The 24674-nt window shown below is 59.1% G+C and overlaps 1 protein-coding gene across 1 annotated transcript; it reads right to left on the reverse strand.

Annotated features, from left to right (window-relative positions):
• Window positions 1-432: 432 nt before the first annotated feature.
• On the reverse strand, window positions 433-23135 carry NR2F6 (nuclear receptor subfamily 2 group F member 6). The gene is made up of 4 exons (XM_074977970.1): window positions 22681-23135; window positions 16695-16789; window positions 9975-10499; window positions 433-4003 (listed from the first exon to the last, which is right to left on the reverse strand). The coding sequence occupies exons 1-4, from the start codon at window positions 22950-22952 to the stop codon at window positions 3729-3731; spliced, it is 1167 nt and encodes a 388-aa protein (XP_074834071.1). The 5' UTR covers window positions 22953-23135; the 3' UTR covers window positions 433-3728.
• Window positions 23136-24674: the final 1539 nt, after the last annotated feature.

The raw sequence follows: 24674 nt of genomic DNA on the forward strand, positions 1-24674 counted from the left end.
GGTAAACTCTGCCCAAATCCCTCAGCCTCTCCACACAGGTTGCGTGCTCTGGCCATCGTCATTTTCGTTGCCCTCCGCTAGACCCGCTCCAATGCGTCCACATCCCTTCTGTACTGGGGGCGCCCAGAACTGGATGCAACGCTCCAGATGTGGCCTCACCAGTGCCGAGTAGAGGGGAGTAACAACTTCTCTAGCTCTGCTCACAATGCTCCTCCTAATGGACCTCGATATGCCGTTAGCCTTCTTGGCTACAAAGACACGTTGACCCATAACCAGCCTCCATCCACTGTAATCCCCAAAACTTCATCACACTCAGGCAGCAGTGGCAGAGAATGTTGCCCCCCACCCCCAGCTTAACCAACGATGAGCCAGAGGGCAGGTGTTCAGGCTGCGTTACCGTGTCCTGTCAAAGGTATTGCAGAAGGCACCAAACAGGGCATAAAACACACTTTTATTGTTCTGTTACTCTTTGGCTAAACCCTTTCCAAGAAGGCCTTTGCAGCCACGCTGTCCCGGCGCCTTGACCTGGAGCCCAGCAGTCCGCCAGCAGCAAGGAGAACGCATTTCCTGACCCGCCAGGAACCCGGGGTGCTGGGTCGTCTCCCCCACACGACTCAGCAGTTATGTCTGCAAACTCCCTTCGTGGCACCCAATGTGAGTCAAACCTTTCAAGCACGGTCGGTCTGAGCTGGTTTTGCCATGGGGTGGGGGTCAGCTCCCCCAGGGCCTCTGGGTGCCCAAGAAGCGGCTGCTCTTGCAGATTAAGTGCAATCGGGTTTAGTGTTAAGGCTCTTTGCATAGAACAGCAGAATCCAGGGTTGGTTTGTTTTCCAGGGCAACTAGAGATTTTGGGGGCCCCTTTTCTGAAAGCCTGAATACGCCTCCAAGAGGGTTATTCTTTCACAGCTTGTCCGGCACCTGCCTTGAAAGCACCTCACGGTGGAGACCCCAAAATCCCTAGTCACGCTTGGAAAATTCAGGTTCGGGGTCCTATTCGCCTTCCCAGGGGGAGACAGCTTCAGCGACAGGACTGTGTCATCGTAATATTTAGCATTTCACATCTCCCAGACACCTTGCACCCATGCAAGTTAAATTCTGCAAGGCGGCTGCAAAGCAGCTGTTTCTCCAGCCTCTGAAAACCCAGCACGGGCCCGTGTGTTTAATGCAGCCTTCGTCAGGGCCCCCCTGCAGCAGGGAAGGAGCGGAGATCTCCCCTTGACAGGCGGGTTCGGGGAGCTTGGAGTAAAGAGTCATGCGGCTGCAGTGTTGAGAAGTCTCCTGTGATGTACACTGAAGTGGGGGGAGGTAAACACTCAAAATCCAGGCAGTTCAGTCCTACCCTCAGGGCGCACGGCCAGAGGCCGGTGCTTTTCTCACTGCCCCCTTCGCCAGCAGCATCTCTATTCAGTGAGCTGCTAAGAACAGGGGTGGGCAATAATTTTCTCAGAGGGGCGACTCTGAGAATTTTGGTATGGCTGCGGGCCGGGTCCAGGCCTGGAGCAGAAGAGGCAGGGTCGGGTGTTACAGAGAGACAAAGTGCGTGAGTGTGAAAGAGAGAACACGGTGTGCGAGAGACGGACTGCGTGGCACAGATGGAGCGTGTGCTGCAGTGTGTGTGTGTGTGCGTGGCACAGACGGGGGGGTGTCGGTGACACTGCGCACTGGCCACTGCTGGGCACGTTTCTGCGAGAAGCCGCCCTCTGCCTCCGTCAGGGAAATCTGTCCCTGTCCGTTGTCTCCCCTCCCTGGCTCTGCACTCCTGAGTCACTCACCAGCCACGCTTCAGCCTGGAGCAGCTCCGCTGTGTGTCTCCTTCCCGGCCCCGGCTCTGCAGGGATGGGACACAGGGGCAGGGGAACCCCCTGACTTCAGCACTACCCTCTCCCCTCCCCCTCCGCGCTGCTGGCAGGAGAAGCCTAGGAGCAGCTTGGCTGCAGGCAGCGCACAGTGCCGGGGGGGCGGCTGACCACACGCTGCTGGCTGTAAGTACGCACACGCTGCCACCCAGCCCGGTGAGCCGGAGAGAAACGCTCAGCAAGCCAGATCCGACCCCTGGGGCTGATTCTGCCCACCCCGTTAGAATCAGCACTCCCTCTAAACAAGCACCTCTCTGCCCAGCCAGCTCCCTTCTGGTTACACAGCCATCAGCCATCCACGTGGCGCCTGTTCCTAGCGAGGAGAATCAAGCTTGCATCCCTGGGGAACAGCTCGGCCTAGTGGGGCAGAGCAGACAGTCAGAGGAACGAGATCTGCCCCCGAGCTGCCTAGCTCCGCCCAGAGCCCCAGCAACTCCCACGGGTACCAGCCATTGCGGCTAGAACAGGATTTTTTTCATAACACAACTGAACAGTCGTGCTCCACTTGGTGGCACAGCCCATAACCCTGAACCTAGGCCAGCCCTGCCCTGGCAACGACTGACTGAGCCACCTCCTCTTCCAGCTCTCAGAATGGCAGGCTGCTACGGATTTCGCTGGGCAAAGGGGTCCTGCCTCGGGTCCCTCCCCTTTCGACGCTGGCAGCCTCCAAGCAACTGAAGAGCTCTGTGCCGTCCCTCTGAGGCTCAGCAGAATCGAGCGAGGGAAAGAGCCACGTTTGGAGGAAAAAAAAACTGGGGGAGCAGTGCTGCCTCCAGCTCAGAGTCTTCGGCGGTGAGTGGCTACTAACCTTCCCTGGCGGGTCACAGGTGGAGAGGGACTGGTGGGAGTGGTGAAATGGATGGGGTGGAGGACTACAGCCCCCACCATGCATACACACACACTGTGGTCGGGCTGGGCCAGGCCAGGCGTCGTACAGCTACAGCCAAGGCGGATTCCAGCTGAGCAGCCTGGAAGCGTCAGTCGCAGGAGCCGAGGGGAGCAGGCAGCTCAAAGTGCCAGGCCAGGGAGCTCCAACTCCACGGACGGCCAGGGCGGATCTGCTCTGTGGCCCAGGGAGCCCAGCAGCTTGGCTCAGAGCCTGGCCAGCACCCAGGTTCTACCTCGTCCTTGCAGGCGAGACAGCAGCGGGCCTGGGGGCAGCTGCTCAGATATGGTCCCTGGGGCCTGGGAAGCCAAAATGGTGCAGGGACCCACCCGACGTGACCCCTCCCACCTCCCCACCCCACTGCGGCAGCCTCCTCCCCCTTCCAGGATCCGGGGGCTTTAACCCACTGGATGCTGCACAGTTCTGCTGCCGCCCATCGTCGTCTGCCAGCGGCGAAGCAGACACGGAACCTGGGTCACTTCCCCCGGGACAGTTGCCAGGGTTCAAAGCGTTACAGCCAGAGACGGCCGCCGGCTCCTTTTGCTGGCCTCCAGCTCAAACGCAGACGGAGGCGGCGCTGCAGCCGCGGCCACCCCAGATGAACTCCGAGGCAACGGCAGAGCAGCGGTACAGCCCACGGCCGTTGCCCACCTGCGCTGTGTGGACTGGAGTTCGGGTCTCTCTGGCCTTCAGAGAGGGTTCCGAAGAAGTTAAAAGTAAAGGTCGAGTCCAAACTGCTCACTGTTTGGTTCCGGTCCTCGCCTGTCCAGGGCCGTCACCCCCGGCGCTCGGAGGAGTCACCCCAGCAAGCTACAGGGCTCGACTCCTGGGCTGAGCTGTCTCTGGGGAGGTGGGTGGCGAGCTGGAGGCAGCACCGGGGCGAGTCACTAGCTAACTTGACACAGGGCGATTCCGGCCGGGAGAGAAGGGTGCAGGGCCGAGCCTCTGGCCTCGCAGGAACAGCTCAGTCCCTCCGGGGGGTTCTCTCACTGCCCCGACCCGTACGTCCAGTTGAACGTGCTCCCCGAGAGCAGCATGTCCCGAATGAGCGTTTCGATGGGCGTCTTCCCCACCAGTCGCATGAAGAAGAGCTGGGAGATGAGCGACGCCGGCACTGCCCGGAGCGCCGGGAGCCGCAGCAGCAGCCTGCCGAAGCGCTGGGGCTGAGACGGGTACTGGGACCGGACGTATTCCGTCAGCGCCACCTGCGCCTTCTCCTGCAAGCTCTCTACGTGGGCAGCGTCCGAGAGGCCACAGGCATCTGGAAAAGGCAGGGAAGGGAGAACCGTTAACAGGAGAGAGCACCTCTCACTGGCCCTGCAGACCATCCCTGTCCCCGCTAACTCTCGCCATCCCTGTGTGGAATAAATGTACTGCGCATAGAGGCCTGTGCGGATGTGCACCACCCATAGAAACACAGGCTGCCAGCTGTGGGCACTCTGCCAATCAGCTGGGCGGCACCTGAATCACTCCTGGGCAGAGGCCCCAGCACTCGGCTCACAGGGAACGCTACAGACCAAGCGCTGGGCAGTGCAAACACAGACAAGAGTCCTGCTGGATTTTATCATCTCGGACAGGTTGTTACGTGGCTCACAGTTATCCCATTAAGGAGCCCAGCGCTACCCCCAACACTCGAGGGGGATCAGCGCTGCATGCAGAGGTGGTTGGCTGAGACTAGGGCAACAGGGGGCCACTGGAAGCCCCACGTCCATGGCCCAAGACACCCCACACTGGCCAATTCGTCAGTCGCCCTGCACTTCGCAGCTGCTCACTCCCCAGCCAAACCCTCCTGCTCTGCCAGGGCAAGGGAGAGGAACCAGGCCTGTGGCAGGTAGCCTGGCCAGGCCCAGGGCCAGCAGCGCAGGAGGGGACAGGCAGTGCTGGCTCTACCTACCTCAGATCCCATCCCCTCGCCCTCGGACCTCCGCGCTTTCCGAGAGAGTTGGATGAACATGGCAAGCTCCCCGAGCACAAGCTCCCAGCCCTCCCTCGGCTACAGCAGGGCCCGAGTCTGACAGCATTTCCTAGTGGAAAGAATTGTCCTGGATGCAAGGGACCTGCGTTGGGTTTCAATTCCTGGCTCTGCCCCTGGAGCCTCTCGGTGCAAGTCACATGGCCATCCCATGCCTCAGTTTCCCCAACTCTACCACAGGGCCCCTGCGACTCGTGCACTCCGGTGCAAAGCACTCTCAAGAGCATGGGATTAGCCCGGTCACGTGCCAGCAGGGTGACAAAACTCCCTGCCTAGAGCACCCTGCGCCACCCGCCCCCGCCCCACGACACAAGCTCTCCCGGAGGAGCAGCGCGGCTCCCAGGTTCGGTTTAACCCCAGGGCCAGCTGGCAGCTCCCACTGCAGGCGGCAGCCCCAAGATGCCCCACACACAATCCCGCAGCCGGGCAGCTGCCACCCGGGCGCCGGTTCCCTGTGGCGTTAGTCGTGCCCCAGCCAGCCGAGGCAGACACGCTGGCAGGTTCTCTTTGATTTACCAGCTGGCGCCTGACGCAGGGCACCCGCCCGCCCCAGACGGCTTTCTAAGGCGGCCGTGCAGAGGCTGAAATCAACAGGCAATTGCTCATGAGCTGAGCCCAGTTGCTCCTTGACCAGGCAGGCAGAGTGACCCCAGATCAGACTCACTCAACAGCATGGCTCAGATCCTGGCCGAGCCAGAGGAAGGTGCGGCTGAGCTAGGGGACAATTCCCCCCAAACCAGCCACAATCCCCACAGTGCAGCTTGAAGCAAACTCAGATGCACCCAAAGCCAGTACAAAGTTATCTTCCCTCTCAGCGCACACCGCAGTTTATCCGTTGCAAATAAATGGTTCTGCTGGGGATGGCTGGTGAACCGGCACCTGCCAGGCATGTGCTGGGCAGGGGAGAACTGAGCTTTCTGCCCCTAGGGGGATCTTTGACCTGAGCCAATTTGGCCATCCTTATGGCCAGGCTCATTCTCAGGGCCCTACGGCTGGGGACTTCAAATTGCCTTTAAAGATCTGGCGTTGTGGGTGGCCGGCCAAGCCCTACGCCTTGGTACTGAGCTCCGGGCTGGCTTAGAGATGGATTAGAACAGAGCAATTTAGGCCAAAACGTTTGGGTCGAGCTGCTCACGACCCCTGGCTGTGCGGCCCAGCTGGAGGGCGGTTTACAGCCGGGTGGGGCAGAGGGAAACGTAGCTGAGGGAAGACATTGCCGTCCCAAAACTGCCTGTACTCCCGTCTTCTGGCAAGGACGGGCTGCAGAGCAGCAGCCCCAGCCCTTCAAGTGACCAGAAAGGATCATGCTGGGATTGAGAGTGCCTGGGTGCATGAGGGCGTGGCCTCTGGCTTGCCTTCCCCAGCCGGGCTTTCACCCACCACCCACGGAGCATGAGCCTGGAAACTCTCACACGTTGCAGGGAGGATGGAGACTAAACCAGCTGCGTGAAGATTCACCGATGCCTTCCAGCCACTTCTCCGCCATGCCCAGGACAGGCAAATTCTCCCACAGTTCACGAGTGGCTCGGCGAACAGCAACGCAACAAGCCTCAGGCGACATGCCTCGGGTCAGAGCCACCGTAAGCAGCAGCACAAAGTCAGTGAAGACAGGGGAATCCAGGGGGGACTGTCATGCTGGAGCTCACAGCTGGGGCAGGCTAACAGGGCCGCAGACCCAGGTGCCAATCACCCGGGCTAATCCTGCAGTGAAGACTAACCGGTTTTAAAGGTGGACAGGATCCAGGACAGCCCTTAGCCGTAGTAAGACCCGGACATCTCCGGAAAAAACAGGCCTTTGCCAGGGATCGAGCTCAGCAGCCAAACTCGAGCCTGCCTAAAACCAGCGACTCCATCTGAAAATGCGTTTCTGAGCACCCGCGGGGGCCAGGGGGAGCTGCCAGAGCACCACAGTTCAAACTCAGGCTGCAAAATAAGCCTCGCTCGCTCCTGGCTAGAAAAGGGCAGGGCGTCCGGTCGAATTTGGCTGCCTGGCTCTGACAGTGGCCGTGCTGCTGCAGTATGAATGGGGAAGAGGCGTAAAGTTAAGCCAGGAGATTGGTCCAAAGCCTGGGTCCCGATCCTGCAACGCAACTAGCCTCTGAAACGGTGTGGGACGAGGGCTCTTAGCCCCGTGTGCAGCCGGGCAGGAGAGAGGCAGCTGCCTTGTATTATATGTCCTACTAAATGGCCCTAGACAGCGTTCCCTGTACATTGATTGCTTGTGCAGCCACCCAGGAGAGATTTGGCTGCTGCCCAACTGATTAGCAGAGCACCCACAGCCGGGAACATGCGTTTCTACTGGTGGTGCACATCCACACAGGCCTCGGTGCGCACAATAACATTTATTCTGCGCATGGATGGAAAAGATTAGTGAGACCATTCGTCCTAGACCTTCACGTTCTCTGGCACCGCCCAGACACCCACCCTGCATCTCCAGCTCCCTTGACCTTCCTGTCCCATTTCACAATTAAATCAAACCACTGGCTTCCCGTCACCTGGGACACGGGCCTCACTCTTCCAAGCCCAGCATTTTGCCTTCTGGCCCCTGCAAAATACAAACAGCCCCGCAGCTGCTTAATCCAACCACGAGGGGGCAGCGGGAATGAGGTTCTAATGGAAATGCTACAAGCCAGAGGGCCAGGACGCTGCAGCAAGGTGAGCTGGCAGAGGGCAAGGGAACCAGCTGACTGGCTGACGAGCTATAATTGGAGATTAAATTATAACCCCTTTAAAGGGCCATCAAGTCCTTGTCTTCAGGAGGGAGGGGCTTCCCCGCCAGCACCGCTGGGACTCGGACGCGAGGAACACATAGGGGCAGCACTCCCTGGAAGCTGAGCATTTGGGCGGCTGCCCAGGAGAGATGCAGGTGCTGCCCAGTTGATGAGCAGAGCGCCCCCAGCCTGTGTCTCTATGGGTGGTGCACATCGTACGTGCCTCGGCACACAGAACACTGTTTATTCCACATGTGGATGGGTGAAAAGAAAGAGAGGGAACATTACATGGGATCCTTCCTTGTTACTCCTGCGGGGGACGTACAGGCCACCCAAACCACTAGCACAGCTGCAGAGGCTGTTGAAGGGACGGACCGTTGGCACTGGGCTGCCCTGTTAACAGATGGAAGGAGGCTTTCCCTTCTTCAGGCAAGGGCTCTGATATATCTTGTCCAGTTCCCCGGTCCCAATGGACCCAGCCAGAGCTTAAACATTACGCGCATCCCATGGAGCGTCTCCGCCTGTGGGAAAGGCGCCTTGCTCATGGGATGTGCAAGGGGGGTGGCTACTTTTGGGCAGACACCTATGGGAATTAGGCACCCCGAAGCCCTTTGAAACAAACGTAACTTCTGAACCTAAGTCCCACTGAAACACGACACAACTTGGGTTCCACGGTCACTTTCTGTGCCAGGCGCCCATCAACCTGATCTTCAGTTAGGTGCCAGCAATGTTCACTGCAAGGCTCTTCCGTCCCCAACAAGGCTGGCACACCTGACGGCTCCTGGGGCCACATACAACCCCCAGCAGCTGAGCACCCGGAGGCGCAGGCTGGGACTCCTCCAAGCCAAATCCGAATGCGCATCGGAGGAAGCTGGACGAGGACCTTCCATAAACCCCTCTGCAAATCGCAGCTGTACCAACCCGGGAGCGTCCCCAGGCAGGGACAAGAAATGGGCCGTGGAGCACACCCTGAAGCTCAGTGAACGAGGGTCACTTTGCACACAGCTGCAGGGAGTGCTGCAGAACCCGCCCAGCCGCCCCACATGCTAACCCACCTCTTTGGATGGCCTTGCTACGACACAAGCACCTCATCGTCTTTAATATCATAACCCTCACAGCACCACCGGGTGCCAGGGAACTGCTCTTATCCCCATTTTACAGAACTCAGGGACGAAGCCTGGCTGGCACCAAGTGACTTGCCCATGGTTACACAGGACAGTCAGTGGCAGAGGAGGGAACTGAAGCCAGTGGGACCGACAGTCTCACCGGGCCCCTGGGCAAGGGGGAGGGGGCTAGCTTCTCCCAGAAGGGGTGGGGCTGTGGCTAGCTTCTCCCAGACCCGCCAGCGCCACCCAGAGCAGGCTGCACCTACTCCAGCAGCCCCCAATGCCACGTGGGACTCTGCCAGTGCTTCAAAGGGCTTGGGGCACAGTAGCAACAGTCAGGGTTACCAAACTCCAGGGCAGTAGCCCCTTCCTCCCCCACCGCCAGTCAGTGAGCCTGGACAGACATTAACTACAACTCCAAGGCTCTGCTCTCAGGCTGTACTGGGCAGAGGCTGCCTGGTTAGCTGGGGGGGGCGGGGGGAACAACAACTGTGCCACACCCAGCAAGAACCATTTTCAGGGCAGCCGGTCGCCCCTCCTGCACCAAGCAGGACGCCGGTGTCCGAGTGAGGCTTGCCAGCGGGAAGCCCCGTTTCCCCAAGCAGGGCAGCACGCACCTCGTCACAGGGCCGATGGCTCTGGCGTGGGCGGGAGGTCTCATTGCCCAGCTGGCTGAGCCACCATTAGCGTCACCACTGAAGTGCAGCACTAAGTCTGACTTCCAGGGCAGCTCCCATCCAGCGTTCCCGCCCGCTGGGTCCATCCAGGTGTGGAATAAATTTTGTTCTGTGCGCCAAGGCACGGCACGTGCACCACCAACAGAAACACAGGCTGCCAGCTGGGGGCGCTCTGCTAATCAGCTGGGTGGCACCTGAACCCCTCCCGGGCGGCCGCCCCAGCGCTCAGCTTACCGGAAGCCCTGCTTCCCTCCTTGCAGCGTCTCATGGGGCTGCATCCTTTCTGACCGTTAAGGGAAGCAGCTCTGAAACGGACAGATAGCTAAGGGATCTGGTGCTGACGGGAGCAGCTTTGACGTTACCGGTGCTATTCTCCTCTTGCAGCCGACAGGGGTGCTGGAGAACATCTCAGGCCACTACAACGGACCAAGGTTCAAGGCCCACCTCTGCCACTGACTCTCTGGGCGGGGGCGGGGGGAACGACCTGGGCAAGTCACTTAGAGCCAGAGTTGTAACGGTACTGACGGAATTAAGTGCCTGGCTGCAGCTAAAAATCTCACACGCCTGAAGACCTTTAAAAACCTGGTTCTTTGTCTCCCTCTGCCTCAGCCTCCCATTTGGAGACTCAGAGTAATGCTCCTTCCTTTGCCTTGTCTATGTTGCCTGCAGCTTTGGGGTGGCAGGGCCTGGCTCTTGCCGGGTCAGTGCAGCTGCCGGCCTCTGGCCGTCACATCACAGCGGCGAGCCGCACGCCGGCACCACTCACCTGGGGTGAAGAGGGCGATGGCTTTCAGGCAGCTGTACTCCGCAGAATCCACCTGCAGCCGGTTCAGCTTTTCCACCTGGTCCTGGAAAATCCGGATCTGGTCCATGAAGGACACCACGCGGTCGGCGGACATGGGGGCGGCGTGGAAGCCGGCCGCGGCCAGCAGGGGGGCCATGTGCAGCGGGAGTGCCGACTGTGCGGCGTTGAGGACGAACAGTTCACTCCAGCTCAAGCGCAGCAAAGCCACCTGGTCTGAGACAGGCAGGTCTGGGAAGAAAGGGATATTCCGGGCCCACTCCACGGTGCTGAAGAGCAGCCGGGCCGCCAGCTCGCAGATGTTGTCGATCCCCATCACGCTGCCCTGCTGGGCGTACTGCGAGCCATAGCGGGCGGCTGGGTAGGGCTCCGCCCGCAGCAGCTGGGAGATGAGTTCCGAGACCGGCTGCCCGTTGAAATACTCCCCACTGGGCATGGCGGTAGGGCTGGCGCTGGAGTGGGAAGGGGGGATCCTGCCTCTCTGGACAGCTGGGAAGAGAGCGAGAGGAGAGATTAGGTCCCCCACGGCAACACCCTGCCCTGGGCTGTTGGAGTGCGCACGGTTCCTTCTAATCTTTCCCGCTCCCTGCGTGGAATAACTTTTACGTGCACCGAGGCATGTGCGGATGCGCACCACCCGCAGACGCACACGCAGCCGGCGCTCTGCTCGTCAGCCAGCCAGCATCTGAATCCCTCCCGGGCAGCTGCCCGAGTGCTCAGCTGACAGGCCACACTGGTCCCCACCCCAGAGGTGTCTATCAGTTAAGGCAGTGGCTATTGTTAGTATTACAGTCGCATTGCCAAGGCCCCAGCAGAGATCAGGGCCCGGCAGGCTTGGAACTGCACGTACCCACATCCAATCCAGCATGGGCCCTGTCACAGTCTGGACAGGCACCAGGCGGGAGGGGAAACTGAGGCACCGAGCGGAGCAGAGACTCGCTGCAAGTTACCCGAGAGCTCCCTGGCGGAGCTGGGGACAGAACCCGGCGCCCCACCACCCTGAGCAGCGCTTGCTCCACAGCGCCTCATTAAGATCAGTTGGGACGGAGCTAGAACACCCTGCTGGGGGCGCTGCAGGACCCTCTGCCATCGGCGCTCCACTCCCTAGTACCAGCAGCGGGTTGTTATCCAGCCCGGGGACAGGCACCTGACCCGCCCCGGCCAGTCACACACTGGAACCATTCATCTGAAAAGGAGATAAACCTCCTCGGCAGCACAGCGCCATCGCCCCACCCCCGCTGCTAATGACCTGTACCCGGACGCCCAGCCCCAGAGATAAGCCACAGCCCTGGGGCTGTAGCAAAGGGCACTGAAGGACTCGGGCAGACAGATGCAGGCCCCTAGGTTTCTGCCAGAGCACGTACAGCTTTGACGATAGGTCTGCCATTAGCACCAGTCCTAGACAGGAGCGTGAGGGATGGCTGGCCAGCATTCCTGCCAACTTTTTTCCATCCATGTGCAGAATACATTTTGTGGCAGGTACCAAGGCCTGAGGGGGTGCGTACCACCAGTAGGAACACAGGCTGCGGGCTCGGGGCGCTCTCTTAATCAGCTGGGCAGCACCTGAATCTCTCCTAGGCAGCCACCCAAGCGCTCAGCTTATGGGGAACAATGCTGCTGGCTTGGGATTCAGGGTAAGGAGCCCCCGGAGATACAGAAATGGGGGTCTGCAAGCTGGTTAAAGAATCTGTAGATCATCTGGGCCAGCTGATTTCGTCTTCCATCAGCACGCAGAATTCCAGACTGCAGGGAGAGCCTGGCTTTCTAACCTCCAAGCAGCTCTCCCACCCCGTCTCTGCTCTGTATTAAGACTGAGTAGCCAAGGTCATTCTCCAGCCACAATCATTTCTCTGCCCTGGAAACATCCATCTTCTGTAAACTCGTTAACCCTGGAGGTGCTCCTCCTCCTAATTGCATGCTCAGAAAGCTATCCTTCAGCCCCCGTTAACCCTGACTGTTTGCTTCCCCCCACAGCCCAGTAATTAATTTATGGGCTGTTCCCGCTGCACTTAAATGAGAGCTCTAAATCATGATACGTGACAATAAGGCTGTCCCGGCTCCCCTGGAAGGAGAAAATTATGCCTTGCTCCTAATATTGCTTCCCTCCGCCAGTTACATTTCTCCCGCCGCCTGCTGAGAAGCAAACACCCCACGGCGAGGCAGACCCACCCTCGCACTTTGTCCACAGCAAGGTGGGAGCTGCCCACTGCAACAGCTGTGACTTTCCACCTTGGGTACTTCAATTAGGGCCCCTGTGACCTAGGGCTCCAAGTGCGGCTTATGGAGAAACTGAGGCACCGAGTGGGGAAAACACTTGCCCAAGGTCACTCAGCAAAGCAGTGGCAGAGCCAGGGAGAGGGAACCGAGATCTCCTGAGTCGCAGTCCAGCGCCCCTCTCTCAGGGGAACGGCCCAGGAGCCGGCTGTCATGGGCACCAAGAATGGAACCAGATCTCACAAATGCAGGTGAAACGCCCCCCCAACACACACCCTGCCCCCTGGGTCCAGGACCACTGCAGGGTCCAGGACCACTGCAAGGTGCAGGAGCGCAGAACAGGCAGCTGCTCCCACCCCTGCTGCGTCCACCCTGCCCAGCCCTCATCCCCAGCTGACCCCCCGTCCCAACTGTCCATAGGTCAGTGGGGCTGCTGCTATGGGGCCCCGCCAAAGCACGAGGGGCTGAGGCAGCCTCTCCAGTTCATCCTACGGACGGGCCAGCTCTGCAGCAAGATTCTGTTTTTGTCCTTCCCTTCCCAAGCAACCCCCGAGGGGCCAGTGAAACCCCCATGCTCGCCGGTAATTACCCGCCAGGCTCCCTGAGAAACCATGGCTGCAGCAGCCCCTTGGAAAAATCAGGCAAGTGGGGCCACAAGTGGAGCACCCGGAACAAACTATCGCTCCCGCAAACGCTTCTGATGAAGCGAAGGAATGGCCAGACGGGATCGGACCCTTGGCCCATTTCCTGCAGGGGTCTCAGGCACTGGCCAAACCAAGCTGCAGCGGGTAATCCAGGACAACATGCGGAAATTCCTTCCTGACCCCCGGGGCGCCTGCCCTGGAGCATGAGGATTTCTAACACTCCTGGTTCCTTTCACCGCTTCCTACAACCCCTTTCTCACTCTCCATGGAAACGTCCCACTTCAGCGTGAGACACTGCAGCTCCTCTCCGAGTGTCACTGCTGCCTTAGACAAGGAGTGACCCCGGGAAATTGCTGATCGTGGGAGCGAGCTTGCTAAGCGAGCCACCTCCCAGTTCCACTGACCGTCTCCCTGCCAAGGTGCACAGGAGTTCCCGGTCCAACCAGGGCCCCTGCATTCAAGAGAGACTGGAGGGTGCTGAATCACAAGCAGCGTTCCCTGTGAGCTGAGCGCCTGGCCGGCGGCTCAGGAGAGTCAGGTGTTGCCCAGCTGATAAGCAGAGTGTCCACGAATAGCAGCCTGTGTTTCTATGGGTGGTGCACATGCCAGCCTTGGTGCACAGAACAAAATTTATTCTGCCCAGGAAGGAAAAAATTAGACAGGCCCTGCCCATGAAGCCTCCCGTGCTTTCCAACTCTGAAACGTTGGAGAACTGACCAAAGAAATGCTTTAAAACCTTTCCCGTTCTGCTCTGAGTGCAACACGCTGCCCGAGATCAGGCGAACAGATGCCAACACCACCTGCGTGGCTGTGCGCCCTCCCCCCCGCCCAACGAGTGCCCCGGAAATTTGCATAAGTGAGTCAATATTGGAACTGCACAGGATTAGCCGAAGTTCGTCTCAGTTTCCATCTGCAACCTTTCGCGCTGGTAGGTCAGGCGCTTTGGCCCAAGGCGCCAGGTGACTCACCGCACCTAGCCAGGGCTCTGGCTTTCAAAACAAACACCACCTGTCTGACGGGAACATTAGCCGCCCAAGGGCAGGACTGGGTTAGGGTTCTGCCTTGAGACCGGGATTTTGCCGTGACAACCATGGCAGTGCCCAGATCCCGCGGCAGCAGCGATTCCAGAGCTGCCCCCCCACCAGCACGAGCTTTCCTGGCCAGCTCCGAGGGCACAGGTGCGCTGCACAAGACCTCACAGGAAGGGCCAGATCCTCCCCCTGGTTTCCTGGGTGCAATACCACTGACTTCAAAGGAGTCTTGCTGGCATCAAACTGCAAACGAGACCGGCCCTTCCAACGGCAGAGCTTGGCACATTATCAACCCTGCGCCATGCCTGGGGGGCAAAACCCTGAACTGCTGTAAACTGGAGGGGGGACTGTAACTTCCCAAGAGGAGCAACAGAGTCCCGACTCCCCTAACCCACCCCCAGCAGCGTTCCCTGTAAGCTGAGCGCTGGGGCGGCCGCCCAGGAGAGGGTCGGGTGCTCCTCAGTTGATGAGCAGAGCGCCCCCAGACGGCAGCCTGTGTTTCTACGGGTGGTGCACATCTGTACATGCCTGGGAGCACACAGTTTATTCCGCCCATGGAGAGAAAATATTAGCGGGACCCCTGCTCAGCTCCAGGGCTGGTTTTAATGCTGATTACAAAATCTGAGCCTATGCTCCAGAGGCACCAGCAGGAGGCATTCCGCAGCCCCCGTGCAAGCCTGGTGCAAGAGCGAGACAGGGATCAGGCCTGGAGCTTCCAGCCCTCCCCAGAACATGTCCAGTCACATCTCGGGGAAGCGCACGCCTTGAGCTCTGCGGGCCGTTTGGTGGGGAATCTGATCCAGAGACAGCCTCTTCTGCTGCAACCTCTTTCACCTGGGCTTGGAGCAGCTGGCGAGCAGCTTGTGCCAGGTACAAAAGGCAAACCGGTGGCAGCTCAGTCTGAGGGAAGGAGAGGTGCATTGCGGGGGACTTCTCCCTTCTCCCCGTCGGGTGTGGGCCCCTCAGTGCTCTGGGGGTGCAGCTCATGGGGGAGCCTCCTAGGTTACAAGCAAGGATGAGGTGTGGGAGGACCCCACACATGACCCCAGACCAGCTGCTACGGGCAGGATGGGCAACGGGCCACCAGCCCTGAGACCAGAGCCTCTGGGTGGTCCAGCAGGCTATGGGGGAGGCGCTTGGTGCCTGCAGCAGAGGTCGGGCCCCCCCAACTCACCGGCAGCAACAGGGGGAAGGAGAGCAACGCAGCCAGCACTTGGGGAGCGGGGGGCCACTTTGCTCCACTTCCCCAGCCCCCACCGCAGCCAGTGGGCATGGGGGAGCTGACCCCTTTGCAGTAGCACCAGGCCCCCTGACAGTCCCTCCAAGCAGCGTCAGGGAGCACGACTGGGGAGAGGGTGGGGCCCGGGCCGAGGGGCAGCTGTCCCAACCCTCCAGCAGGCTACGGGTGGTGCAGGGAGGAGTCGCGTGGGGGGAAGGAATCACGTGGCAGGTGGGACCCCTCCACCAGGTCCCTCCTCGCCAAGCGCCCCAGGGATCCCTTTGCCACTCACACCAGCTCGCAGGACCTGGGCGCTGCACTGCTGCCCGAGCGCCGAGCTGCCAGGACAGCGGGAGTGCGGGCACCTGCTCCTTCCCAGAACACGCCCTGCCGGCTGGGAGATGTGGGACCGGCCATCAGGGTGGCTCTGCCCCAGCAGGTGATCTCCCCTCCTGGCAGGGGCACCCGCCGGGGGAGACAGGCCCTTTCCTGGCAGTGCACAAGGGAGTTTACTTGCAGGGAACCAGCAGGGTTTAAAGAATCCCACCCACCCGTCCAAGCAACGGCAGAGCCATGCTCTAACTCCCACCCCAGGGGCCTGACTTGCCACAGCGCTCAGTTTCCAGAGGTCACCAAGGCACATGGCCAGCGAGTTCTCAGGAACGTTCACCAGCTGCTGAGCACGCCTGGGGATTGGCCGCCAGCCTCCCCCTGGCCTGAGGACTCACACGCCTGGGCTTTATTAAGCCACCTAAATGGGAGCGGAGATCTGCTGCAAAGTCCAGCCCCAAGAGCCCACAGCACGCAGCTCCGGACGCATCGATGCACCTGGGGGGTGAGAGACCAAACTACACTCTGCCTAGGGGCAGCAGGGAGCCCCTCCCTCATTCTCTCCTCACCTCGGCATTGGTCACAGCTTATCGGCAGAGACAGAGCAGCCCAGGGGTCGCTCTAAGTTACGCCAGCTTGCTCTGGCCTCGAGGGGTACGTCCACCCAGAGCTCTGGCCCCGCAGGACTGGACTCTGTTTGACTCTGACTGCTAGTTAAGCTGCTGCCTGCATTGCAACAGCCACACTGCTATTGTTAGCAGGCTAGCCCAGCACCCCACACCCATCCTGTGCCCCATGGCAGCATTTGGGTGGGAGGCAGTGGACACAGGAGCCAGCTACTCCCCTTCCCACTGGCTGAGATCCCCCCATGCCAGATATGCTTGGCTGGCCAGCAGGCAGGACCATCCCTAGGGGGATGAGGGACCCAGGGCAACCCTTCCCTCACCCCCACTCCAGCCCCCTCCCGCTCCCACTGCACCCCTTCCCTGAAGGAATCCCCCCCAAGCTACACGACTCGGGGGATTACCAGGGGCCTGGCACAGGGCAGCAGCAGGCGCAAGTCCCCCTGCACGCCCCATAGCAGCAAGAGCCAGCGAGACCCAGCAGCCTGCTCTGCCCCCCGTCCAACCTCCAGAGCGCCCCGACGTCAACCTGCTCCGCCCGAGCCCGGCACCCCTCAGGCAAGTGCCAGACGCCACCCGCCGGGGCCCAGCTGCAGCGTGTGCGAACCAGCCGGCCTCTTTACCTTCTTTCCTCATTCCCACGCGGAAGCACTTCTTCAGCCGGCAGTACTGGCACTGGTTGCGGTGGTGCTGGTCGATCTGGCAGTCCCGGTTAGACCTGCGGGCAGAGCAAACAACAGCGCCGTTACCAGGGAGCCAGACAGCGCCGAGCGCACCTTGCGGGGACAAGGAAACGTGGCCGGGGTTAGCCGAAGTGGGTGTGGACAGTTAAATGCGGGGGCCGGGGAAGGGCCACAGGGCACCAGACTGGGGTTCCAGTCACAGGCTCCCTCGTGGGACCTCGGCCAGGTCACACTGTGCCTCAGTTTCCCCGTTGAAGGGGGACAGCAGCGCCCTACTGCACAGGGGCCTGGGGAAGACAACTACATTGGAGGTTCTGAAAGGCCCAGACGGTCCAGGAACAGGAGCCAGAGGGGTACTTTTAGACCGACAGGGCTGAGCACTGTATTGTGTTAGACCTGGGCCTAGCAGCCTCAGCAGAAACTGGTGCCCTCCTGCGCCAGGTGCTGTACATACAGATAGCAAGGCACAAACTGTGCTTTTCTGAGTGGCTCTCCTGGGGGCAAAAACTGCCCCGAGCTACCGCTTGCTGTGACTCTTGGATGAAATTCACTACTTGGCAGAGGCCCAGCACAGAGCCAGCCACCCCCCGCCCCACCCCAAAAGGAAAGTATGTCTTATGCTTCAGCACACACGTGCTCTTACAGATTCAGGGCCTAAGGATGAGCCGGCCCAGGGCAAATGGGGCCCAGCATCCCTAACAATCCCCTGCTGGGGAAAGGGGCTCACCCCCATCCTGTGGGAGCTGCTCCCGCTGCCACCCCGGCAGGGCAAGCTTCCTGTGCAGCTGGAAGGAAGGGGCAGGGAGTTAAAGTGAAAACAGCTGAGCCAGCCCTCCTCCTTCCCCAGCCCCTTCCACCAGACGCGCCAGGAATTCCAGCTATTTCCTACCAGAGTATCAGGGCCCTTTCCAGGCAGGAGGGGAAGGGGTCACGGCTCTGCCCAGCACACACAACTCATTAACCTGCCCCGCTGGTAACAGGGCGAGAATAATCCCCGCCTCATGAGAGCCTGTGGTTTGCTGTCCCAGGGACTAGGGACTCACCACTTACTGCCATGGGTCTCAGGCAGTGCTCCTTGCGTGCTCGGGCAGCCACCCAGTGGAGATTTAAGTGCCGCCCAGCTGACTAGCAGAGCGCCCACGTCCAGCAGCGTACATCTGCACATGCCTTGGTACACGTAAAATTCATTCCACCCAAGGATGGAAAAAAAATTAGAGGGACCCCGGTCTCATGCCTATGGCCTTGTTGACATGCGTGATTTTCAGGGCTGTCCAGGGAAGAGAGGGAAGGAAGGGGAGACACCCCCTCACAATAGCCACTGTTACATCACTCTCTGCACCCCAGCAATTGTCATTCAGGTGCTGTCCAGCTGATTAGCAGACTGCCCACACCCAGCAGCATTTCTAGCCACACATAAAATTTATTCCGCACAAGGAGGGGGGAAGTTGGAAGACCACTGGTCCTAAGCCCCTTGAAAGTCTTCGGCCCGGATTTTGCAAAGCACTCCGGCACACTCTGATATTCCACCGACTCCATGGCGACTTGCGCGTGTAAAGCATTTTGACAAGTAGGGAGGAGCAGATTTACAGGCTCAAATTTAAGCACGTGCTGAAGTGTTTTGCTGAAGCAGCGCCAGGAGGAAGAGTTCGGCAGCTCCTGGTTCTGTTAGCTCTACAGCCCTTTTCTGCACCATCAGACCCCATCAGCCTTCACCTTCGTGCTCTGAGCAGCATGTTCTCACAGCCAGAGCTGTGAAGCCGCACACCTTAAAGGTGGGAACCCAGGGTGCTGCTCTCCCACGAGGGAAGGCTACCCAGCAGCATTCCCTCTAATCTCTTCCATCTGTGCGCAGGTTTTTTTTCCACGCAGATGCAGAATAAATTTTACATGCACTGAGGCGAGTGTGACGCACACCACCACTAGAAACACAAACCTCTCTGGGGGCACTCTGCTAAACAGCTGGGCAGCACCTGACTCTCTCCTGAGCGGCTGCCCAAGCGCTCAGCTTCCAGGGAACGCTGCTACCCAGAGAGTCTCTCCAGAATCCGGAGCTGGCAGGCATGCGACATGTGGCTGGAACACACGTAGTACAGACGCTTGGGCCTTCTTCAGCCACAGGCATTTCTCGCCCTACTTACGACCAGCTGGAGTGTGTTGTTGTAATTAAGAGATGTACATGGTGAGCAGGGCTCCCTCTAATTTTGTTATCTGCGCTGAGGCATGCACGGATGTGCACCACCAGTAGAAACCCAGGCTGCCAGCTGTGGGCACTCTGGTAATCAACTGGTCGGCACCTGACTCTCTCCTGGGTGTTGTGTCTCTTCCTCCCCCTACCCCCACAAGCACTGAGCTTACAGGGAACACTGATGGTGGGGTGGCAAGGAAGGTTTCAAATACTCCCCAGATCTGACCATGTGCACTCAGTGCGCATTCCCGCCCCTTGCCCTCAAATCTGATTGCAAAGTGCTGCCTGGAGCTTTGCGCCTGCAGAAGTAGGACACGACGGTCGCCCCTTCGGGGCCTGATTTTCATAAGGGGTCTGCTCCCATTCAGGCAGTAAAATAAGCAACCCACTTTTCTAAGGCGTTCGGCATGGGGGGAGTGGAGGTCTTTGGAAAAAACCCAGCTGTAAGTCTGTGCTCCCTGTAAGCGGAGCATGTGTGATTGGCAGAGCGCCCACAGCTGGCAGCGTGTGTTTCTACGGGTGGTGCACATCCACACAGGCCTCGGAGCACAGAACAACATTTATTCTGCCCAGAGATGGAAAAAATTAGAGGGAGCCCTGCAGGAAGTGATACAACCGGAGCAGCCAGGGGCTGAGCTCTTCGGAAAACCTGCTCCAGCTGCGTGCATTACGTGCCTGCGAATTTGCCCCTTAGGTTCTCCAGAGGGAAGAGGCAGAGGCAGGAGGATATAAAAGCATGCAAATGATCAGCATGTGGGCTCTGACTTTATATTTTCAAGGGCATTGCTGGCAAAATAATGCACGATCGAGCAAAAGGTGGTGGGGAGGGAAAACGTAAATCAGGCACCATGGCCAGGCAACCTGCAAAATCTCACCTGAGCTGCTGCAAGTGAAAGCATTTGCTCATCCCATGCAATTCTGACACAAACAGCCTAATTTTTCCATGATTCCAGAGAAGAGCCACACCAGGACTCGACAGCCACTCAGACTGGAATTAATTTACCCTGCGCCTCGCCACTGTGTTTAACACATTCAAAATGTGTTGCTGATAAAGTGATTCTAGTGAGAAGTGATAAATCCAAACATCAGATCATGGCTGCATCCCAGGGCCCTGTTACAGCGGTTTGTGCTGCAGCTTGTATCACAATTCCTTCTGCAAAGCAGGGCAGAACCCCACTGCAGCCAAACCATGGCTTGAAGAGTGCTTTGGGTCCAATTCCATTCAGGCAGCCCAGACCAAAACCTGAGCCGGAGCCACACCAGCCTGGGCCTCGAGCTACAGGAAAGGATAAAACAGGCAAAAGGACGGTGCTTTTTATGTTCTTTTAAAACTGCAAACAGCTGTATTTCAAGCCAAACTTTCTTAGCAAGTTCCCCTAGATGACTGGAGCTCTACAAAAAATGTGCAAACACAGGAGGCATGTAGTGTGCTGATTATGCAATTAGGACATATCGTTATTGAGCACAAGAACTCAACTGAAGCCAACCCAGTTTTTTTTTAATTCAAATTAGAGCAATTTTGGCTGGCGGCTGCTGCTGTGACTCCTTTAAGGAAGCACACAACAGGACTAAGCACTGCCTATGATCTAAGGAACATACTTCATCCTGCGTTAAGGTGAGCTGGAAGGGAATACATTAACCCCTAAATACGTGCTCTGACACCACAGCGGCAAACACAGGATAAACACCTAGGCACGTTTAAAGCAGGGGTTCCCAGCCAGGGGTACACCCACCCATCTCGCTATCTGCCTAGTTTTACAATAAGCTACATAAAAAGCACTAAGAAAGCCGGAACAAACTAAATTTTCACACAGATGATGTATGACTTGCTGATACTACTCTACGTACATTACGCACTGCAATAAGTACAATATTTATATTCCACTTGATTTAGTTTATAATTATTGGGTAAAAAGGAGAAAGTCAGACATTCTTCTGTCATCATGTGTTGTGATCCATTTGCATTTTTATGCCTGATTTTGTAAGCAAGTGGTTTGAGGGGAGTCAAATCTGGGGGCAGGAGGGTCACAAGACAAATCAGACTGAGAGCCACTGGTTTAAAGAACCCTATGATGTTTGGGCAAGGCCAAAAGGCGAAAAAAAAATACACTGATGACCCGTCTTCTTTCTTTGCGATGAAAGTCCTTTGGATTTCATTTGTCCTCTCTATGGCTCAGGACACTGGCACATTCAGTAAGATACACAGACCCAGTCTTCAAGAAAAGTAACAGAGAGAAGGCCGTGCTAGTCTATTTACTATCAAAACAAACAAGCAGTCAAGTAGCACTTTAAAGACTAACAAAATAATTTATTAGGTGATGAACTTTTGTGGGACAGACCCACTTCTTCAAACCACAGCCACACCAGAACAGACTGGTCTTCTGTGCCCTAAATATTGAGTCTGTTCTGGTGTGGCTATGGTCTGAAGAAGTGGGTCTGTCCCATGAAAGCTCACCACCTAATACATTATTTTGTTAGTCTTTAAAGTGCTACTGGACTGCTTTCTTCAAGGAAAGGAACGCCTAGCTCCCCTCTAGTGCTCTTCATGGGTAGCTCTCACAGCCGCTTTGCAGGCAGGTAAGTAACATTCTCCAGCTGCACACACGACAAAGCAGAGTTTCACTGAATGTGTTGCGTCCACACACTAAAGGTTTGCTCCAAAACCCAAAGAGCAGGGGACGAAAAACACGGCACTAATTTTAAGATCTGCCGGGTTAATTTCCTGCACGCGCGGTTTGGAAGATCAGTTTCACAAAACCACACTAAGAAGGACCATTAGAATGAGATCCAGCCCCTCCCCTCTGCCCAGATGAAAACAGGTCCTGAACTGTTCCTAGGGAAGACTGAATCCGGACCATGCAGCTACGAGGAGATGGGGTAGGAAACTGCAAGATAAACACAGCAACGCAACTCGATCTTTGATCCCGTTTGGTTCTCGGCTGACCAGGCCTGTGAGGGACTATTTCTGTTAATGTCGGCACTCAGATACAATACCAAGGAGATGGCTTGTGTACTCACGCTGGGAGGTAGTCATTCTTACGGCATCGGTAACTTACAGTTGTTTAGCTGGTACCATAATGCAAACCTTGATTTGCATGCATGCCTAGCACACAACACGTTACGGTACCATCCATACACGTCAGCCCAGGCCTGCCTGGCATTTACTCCTCGGCCTTGAGGCATATTGTTTTTCTAGGAATGGCCAAAGCCACCGATCCGTTTCCGCCACCCGGTTAACGGCCTTATGCCTGATTGACACCCGAGCGAGGGGAGACTCAAGCCCTGCCACACATGGGGATTTGTGCTTTCGCTTCAAATTAGCCGCCGCTCTCACATTATTAAAACGGAGGCACCGGTGATGGTAATGATTCATAACAACGCCCGCTACACCTTGGCAGAGAACTGTACCTACCACCATTAGTTCATCAGCGGCCGCACTAGGGGGAGATGGGAAATCTAGCCACCAGGAAATCCTGCACTAGGGACTGCAGGAGAGGCCAGGCGCTGGTGCAAAGGGCCGCGCAGGGGCAGGCCCAAGGCAAGGGAGGTGGTGGACTCTCCTCCACTGGAGGGGCTGCGGAGCAGGTGAGACACACACCTGTCAGGGATGGTCGAGTCCTGCCCAGAGGACAAGGGCTGGACTCAGTAACCTCTCGGGGCCCTTCCCGGCCTCTGAGCCCAGCGGTGGCGTTCACAGGCCCCAAGCGGGGACCGACCCCCCAGCGCCAGGTGAGCCCCTACCTGCAGGTGTAGCTCAGGTTCCTGCGGATGCTGCGCTTGAAGAAGCTCTTGCAGCCCTCGCAGGTGAAGACCCCGTAGTGCTTCCCGCTGGACTTGTCCCCGCACACGGTGCAGTCCACCTGGATGCCCGGCTTGTCCTCGTCCCCGTGCTCCGGGTCGCTCGTCCCGCCCTGGGGCGACACCGAGTCCTCTTCGGAGGTCCTGGGGTAGCCCTTGTCCACCCCGTTGGTGTCTCCGTTCGGGTCTCCCCAGCCTCCAGCCACCATGGCCATATCTCCGGGGGCAGCCCGAGGAAACAGCCCTGCCTTCCACGGGGGAAATAACACTCAGCCGGGGGGGGGGGCGGGCCAGAACCGGGGAACGGCGCAGGAGGGGAACTCCGGCCCGGTGTGGGGCTCCCCAGGACCTCGCCCCCGAGGCTGCGCTGGGGCAGGAGCTTTGAAAATTGCAGCCGCGCAGGCTGCCCCCCACCCCCCCAGCAACTCGCCCCCCCCCCGCACCCCCCCAAAGCCGCGCTGCGGCCGCCGGAAAAACAAGTCCAACAAGTTCGCCGCGCCAGGGGCGGTGCGCGGGGGCTCTCCAGGCGCAGAGCGCAGCGCGCAGCGAGCGGCGCAGCCCGGCGGCCCCCGGCGAGCGCTGCTGCCCCGCCGAGCCGCTCCGGGGGCGTCCGGGCGAGAAGGGGCCGCGCCCGCCCCCCGCGATCGGCCCCTAGGGGACCCCGCGCCGCGGCTGCTGCAGCCACATGGCGGCCGGCGCCCCCCGCTCCGCCTCCTGCCGCTGCGGGGCCGGAGCCAGCGGGCCCCTCCGCCGGCCTCCCCGAGCGCTGGGCTCCGCCGCCGCCACCGCCGCCGCGCTCCTCCTCCGCGGCCGTCCTCCTCCCCTTCCGCTCCCGCCCCGGGCCCGCCCCCCCCTCCGTCCCTGGCACCGCCCCCAGCCCGCCCCCCAACCCCCCGCGCGGCTGCCGAGGGTTTGGGGCGCTGGCGAGCCAGGGCACACGCGGCCCTGCACCAGCTCCCCAGCCTGGGGGGAAATGTTGGGGTCCCAGGCCCGGGAGGGGAGCGGGGGATCCCCACCCCCACCCCAGGGCCAGGCTCATTCCTGCCCCAGTGGCCGGCGCACGCTGCTGCCCCAGACCCCTGGGGGCAGTGGGGGGCTGATCCGAGGCCGGGGGTCACTGACCCCTGGCACCAGGGCGGCCAGCCCCCCACCTCTGGCCCTGCGCGGGGTCCTGCCTGCTACCAGCGTGCTCCCCACATTGGGGCTGCTGCTCCCTGTGCTGGGCTGCCCCCCTGGCCCTCCCCGCTCTCCAGCGCTGGCCGCCCTGTTTGCTTTCCCCTGTCTGCAGGCTGGGTCCCACCGACCAGGCCCTCCAGAACATTCAACAAGCTGCACATTCCTGAAAGGCTGGCCGATAAGCAGGGCAGGAGCGGGCGCAGTTCAGGGTGCAGCACTTCCTGCTCTGGCGGTTTGTCCCTCGTTGCAAAACGTCCAGAGGCAGCAAAATCTGCCCTCCCCTGGCTTGTACCCCTGTGCTTGTCCCAGGGGCGCAGGAGCTACAAACACTCAACTCCCAGCAAGTTGACCTTAAGCGAAAGGATAACATGGTAGCCCCTGACTCTACAACCACCTTGGTGCTACAGTGTTGGCCTCTGAATGCTGCTGTCGCCACCAGCTCGCCTGCTACTCCAAACACGCAGACCCTTGACTTATGGGAGAATGTCTATTGGCTGAATGCAGTAGAGGGTTCCTGCCACACAGAGCTCATCTACCCTGTGACTGACTGCAGCATGTGTTGCTGAATTGGATCGAGTATGTCCGCATGTGCCAGAACCGGCCCTCCAACTGCAGCGTAGCCCTCCCCAAAGCCCTCAGTTCTGGTTGTACCAGGCGCACACACCAGTAAGACAAACTCCCTGCTCTGATCCATGGAGCATGGGAACAGCAGGATTAGTCTTCCCATTTTACAGGTGGGGAAACTGAGGCACGGGAAGGGG

The sequence above is a fragment of the Carettochelys insculpta genome, chromosome 27, assembly GCF_033958435.1.
Source record: "Carettochelys insculpta isolate YL-2023 chromosome 27, ASM3395843v1, whole genome shotgun sequence".
Lineage (NCBI taxonomy): Eukaryota > Metazoa > Chordata > Testudines > Carettochelyidae > Carettochelys > Carettochelys insculpta.

Coding starts and splice junctions, on each gene's coding strand:
- NR2F6 (XM_074977970.1), bottom strand. CDS start 22,952: ATGGCCATGGTGGCTGGAGGCTGGGGAGACCCGAACGGAGACACCAAC. Junction 10,500..16,694: donor CGTGGGAATGAGGAAAGAAG/GTAAAGAGGCCG, acceptor CTCTCTTCCCAG/CTGTCCAGAGAGGCAGGATC. Junction 4,004..9,974: donor CATCGCCCTCTTCACCCCAG/GTGAGTGGTGCC, acceptor TGCCTTTTCCAG/ATGCCTGTGGCCTCTCGGAC.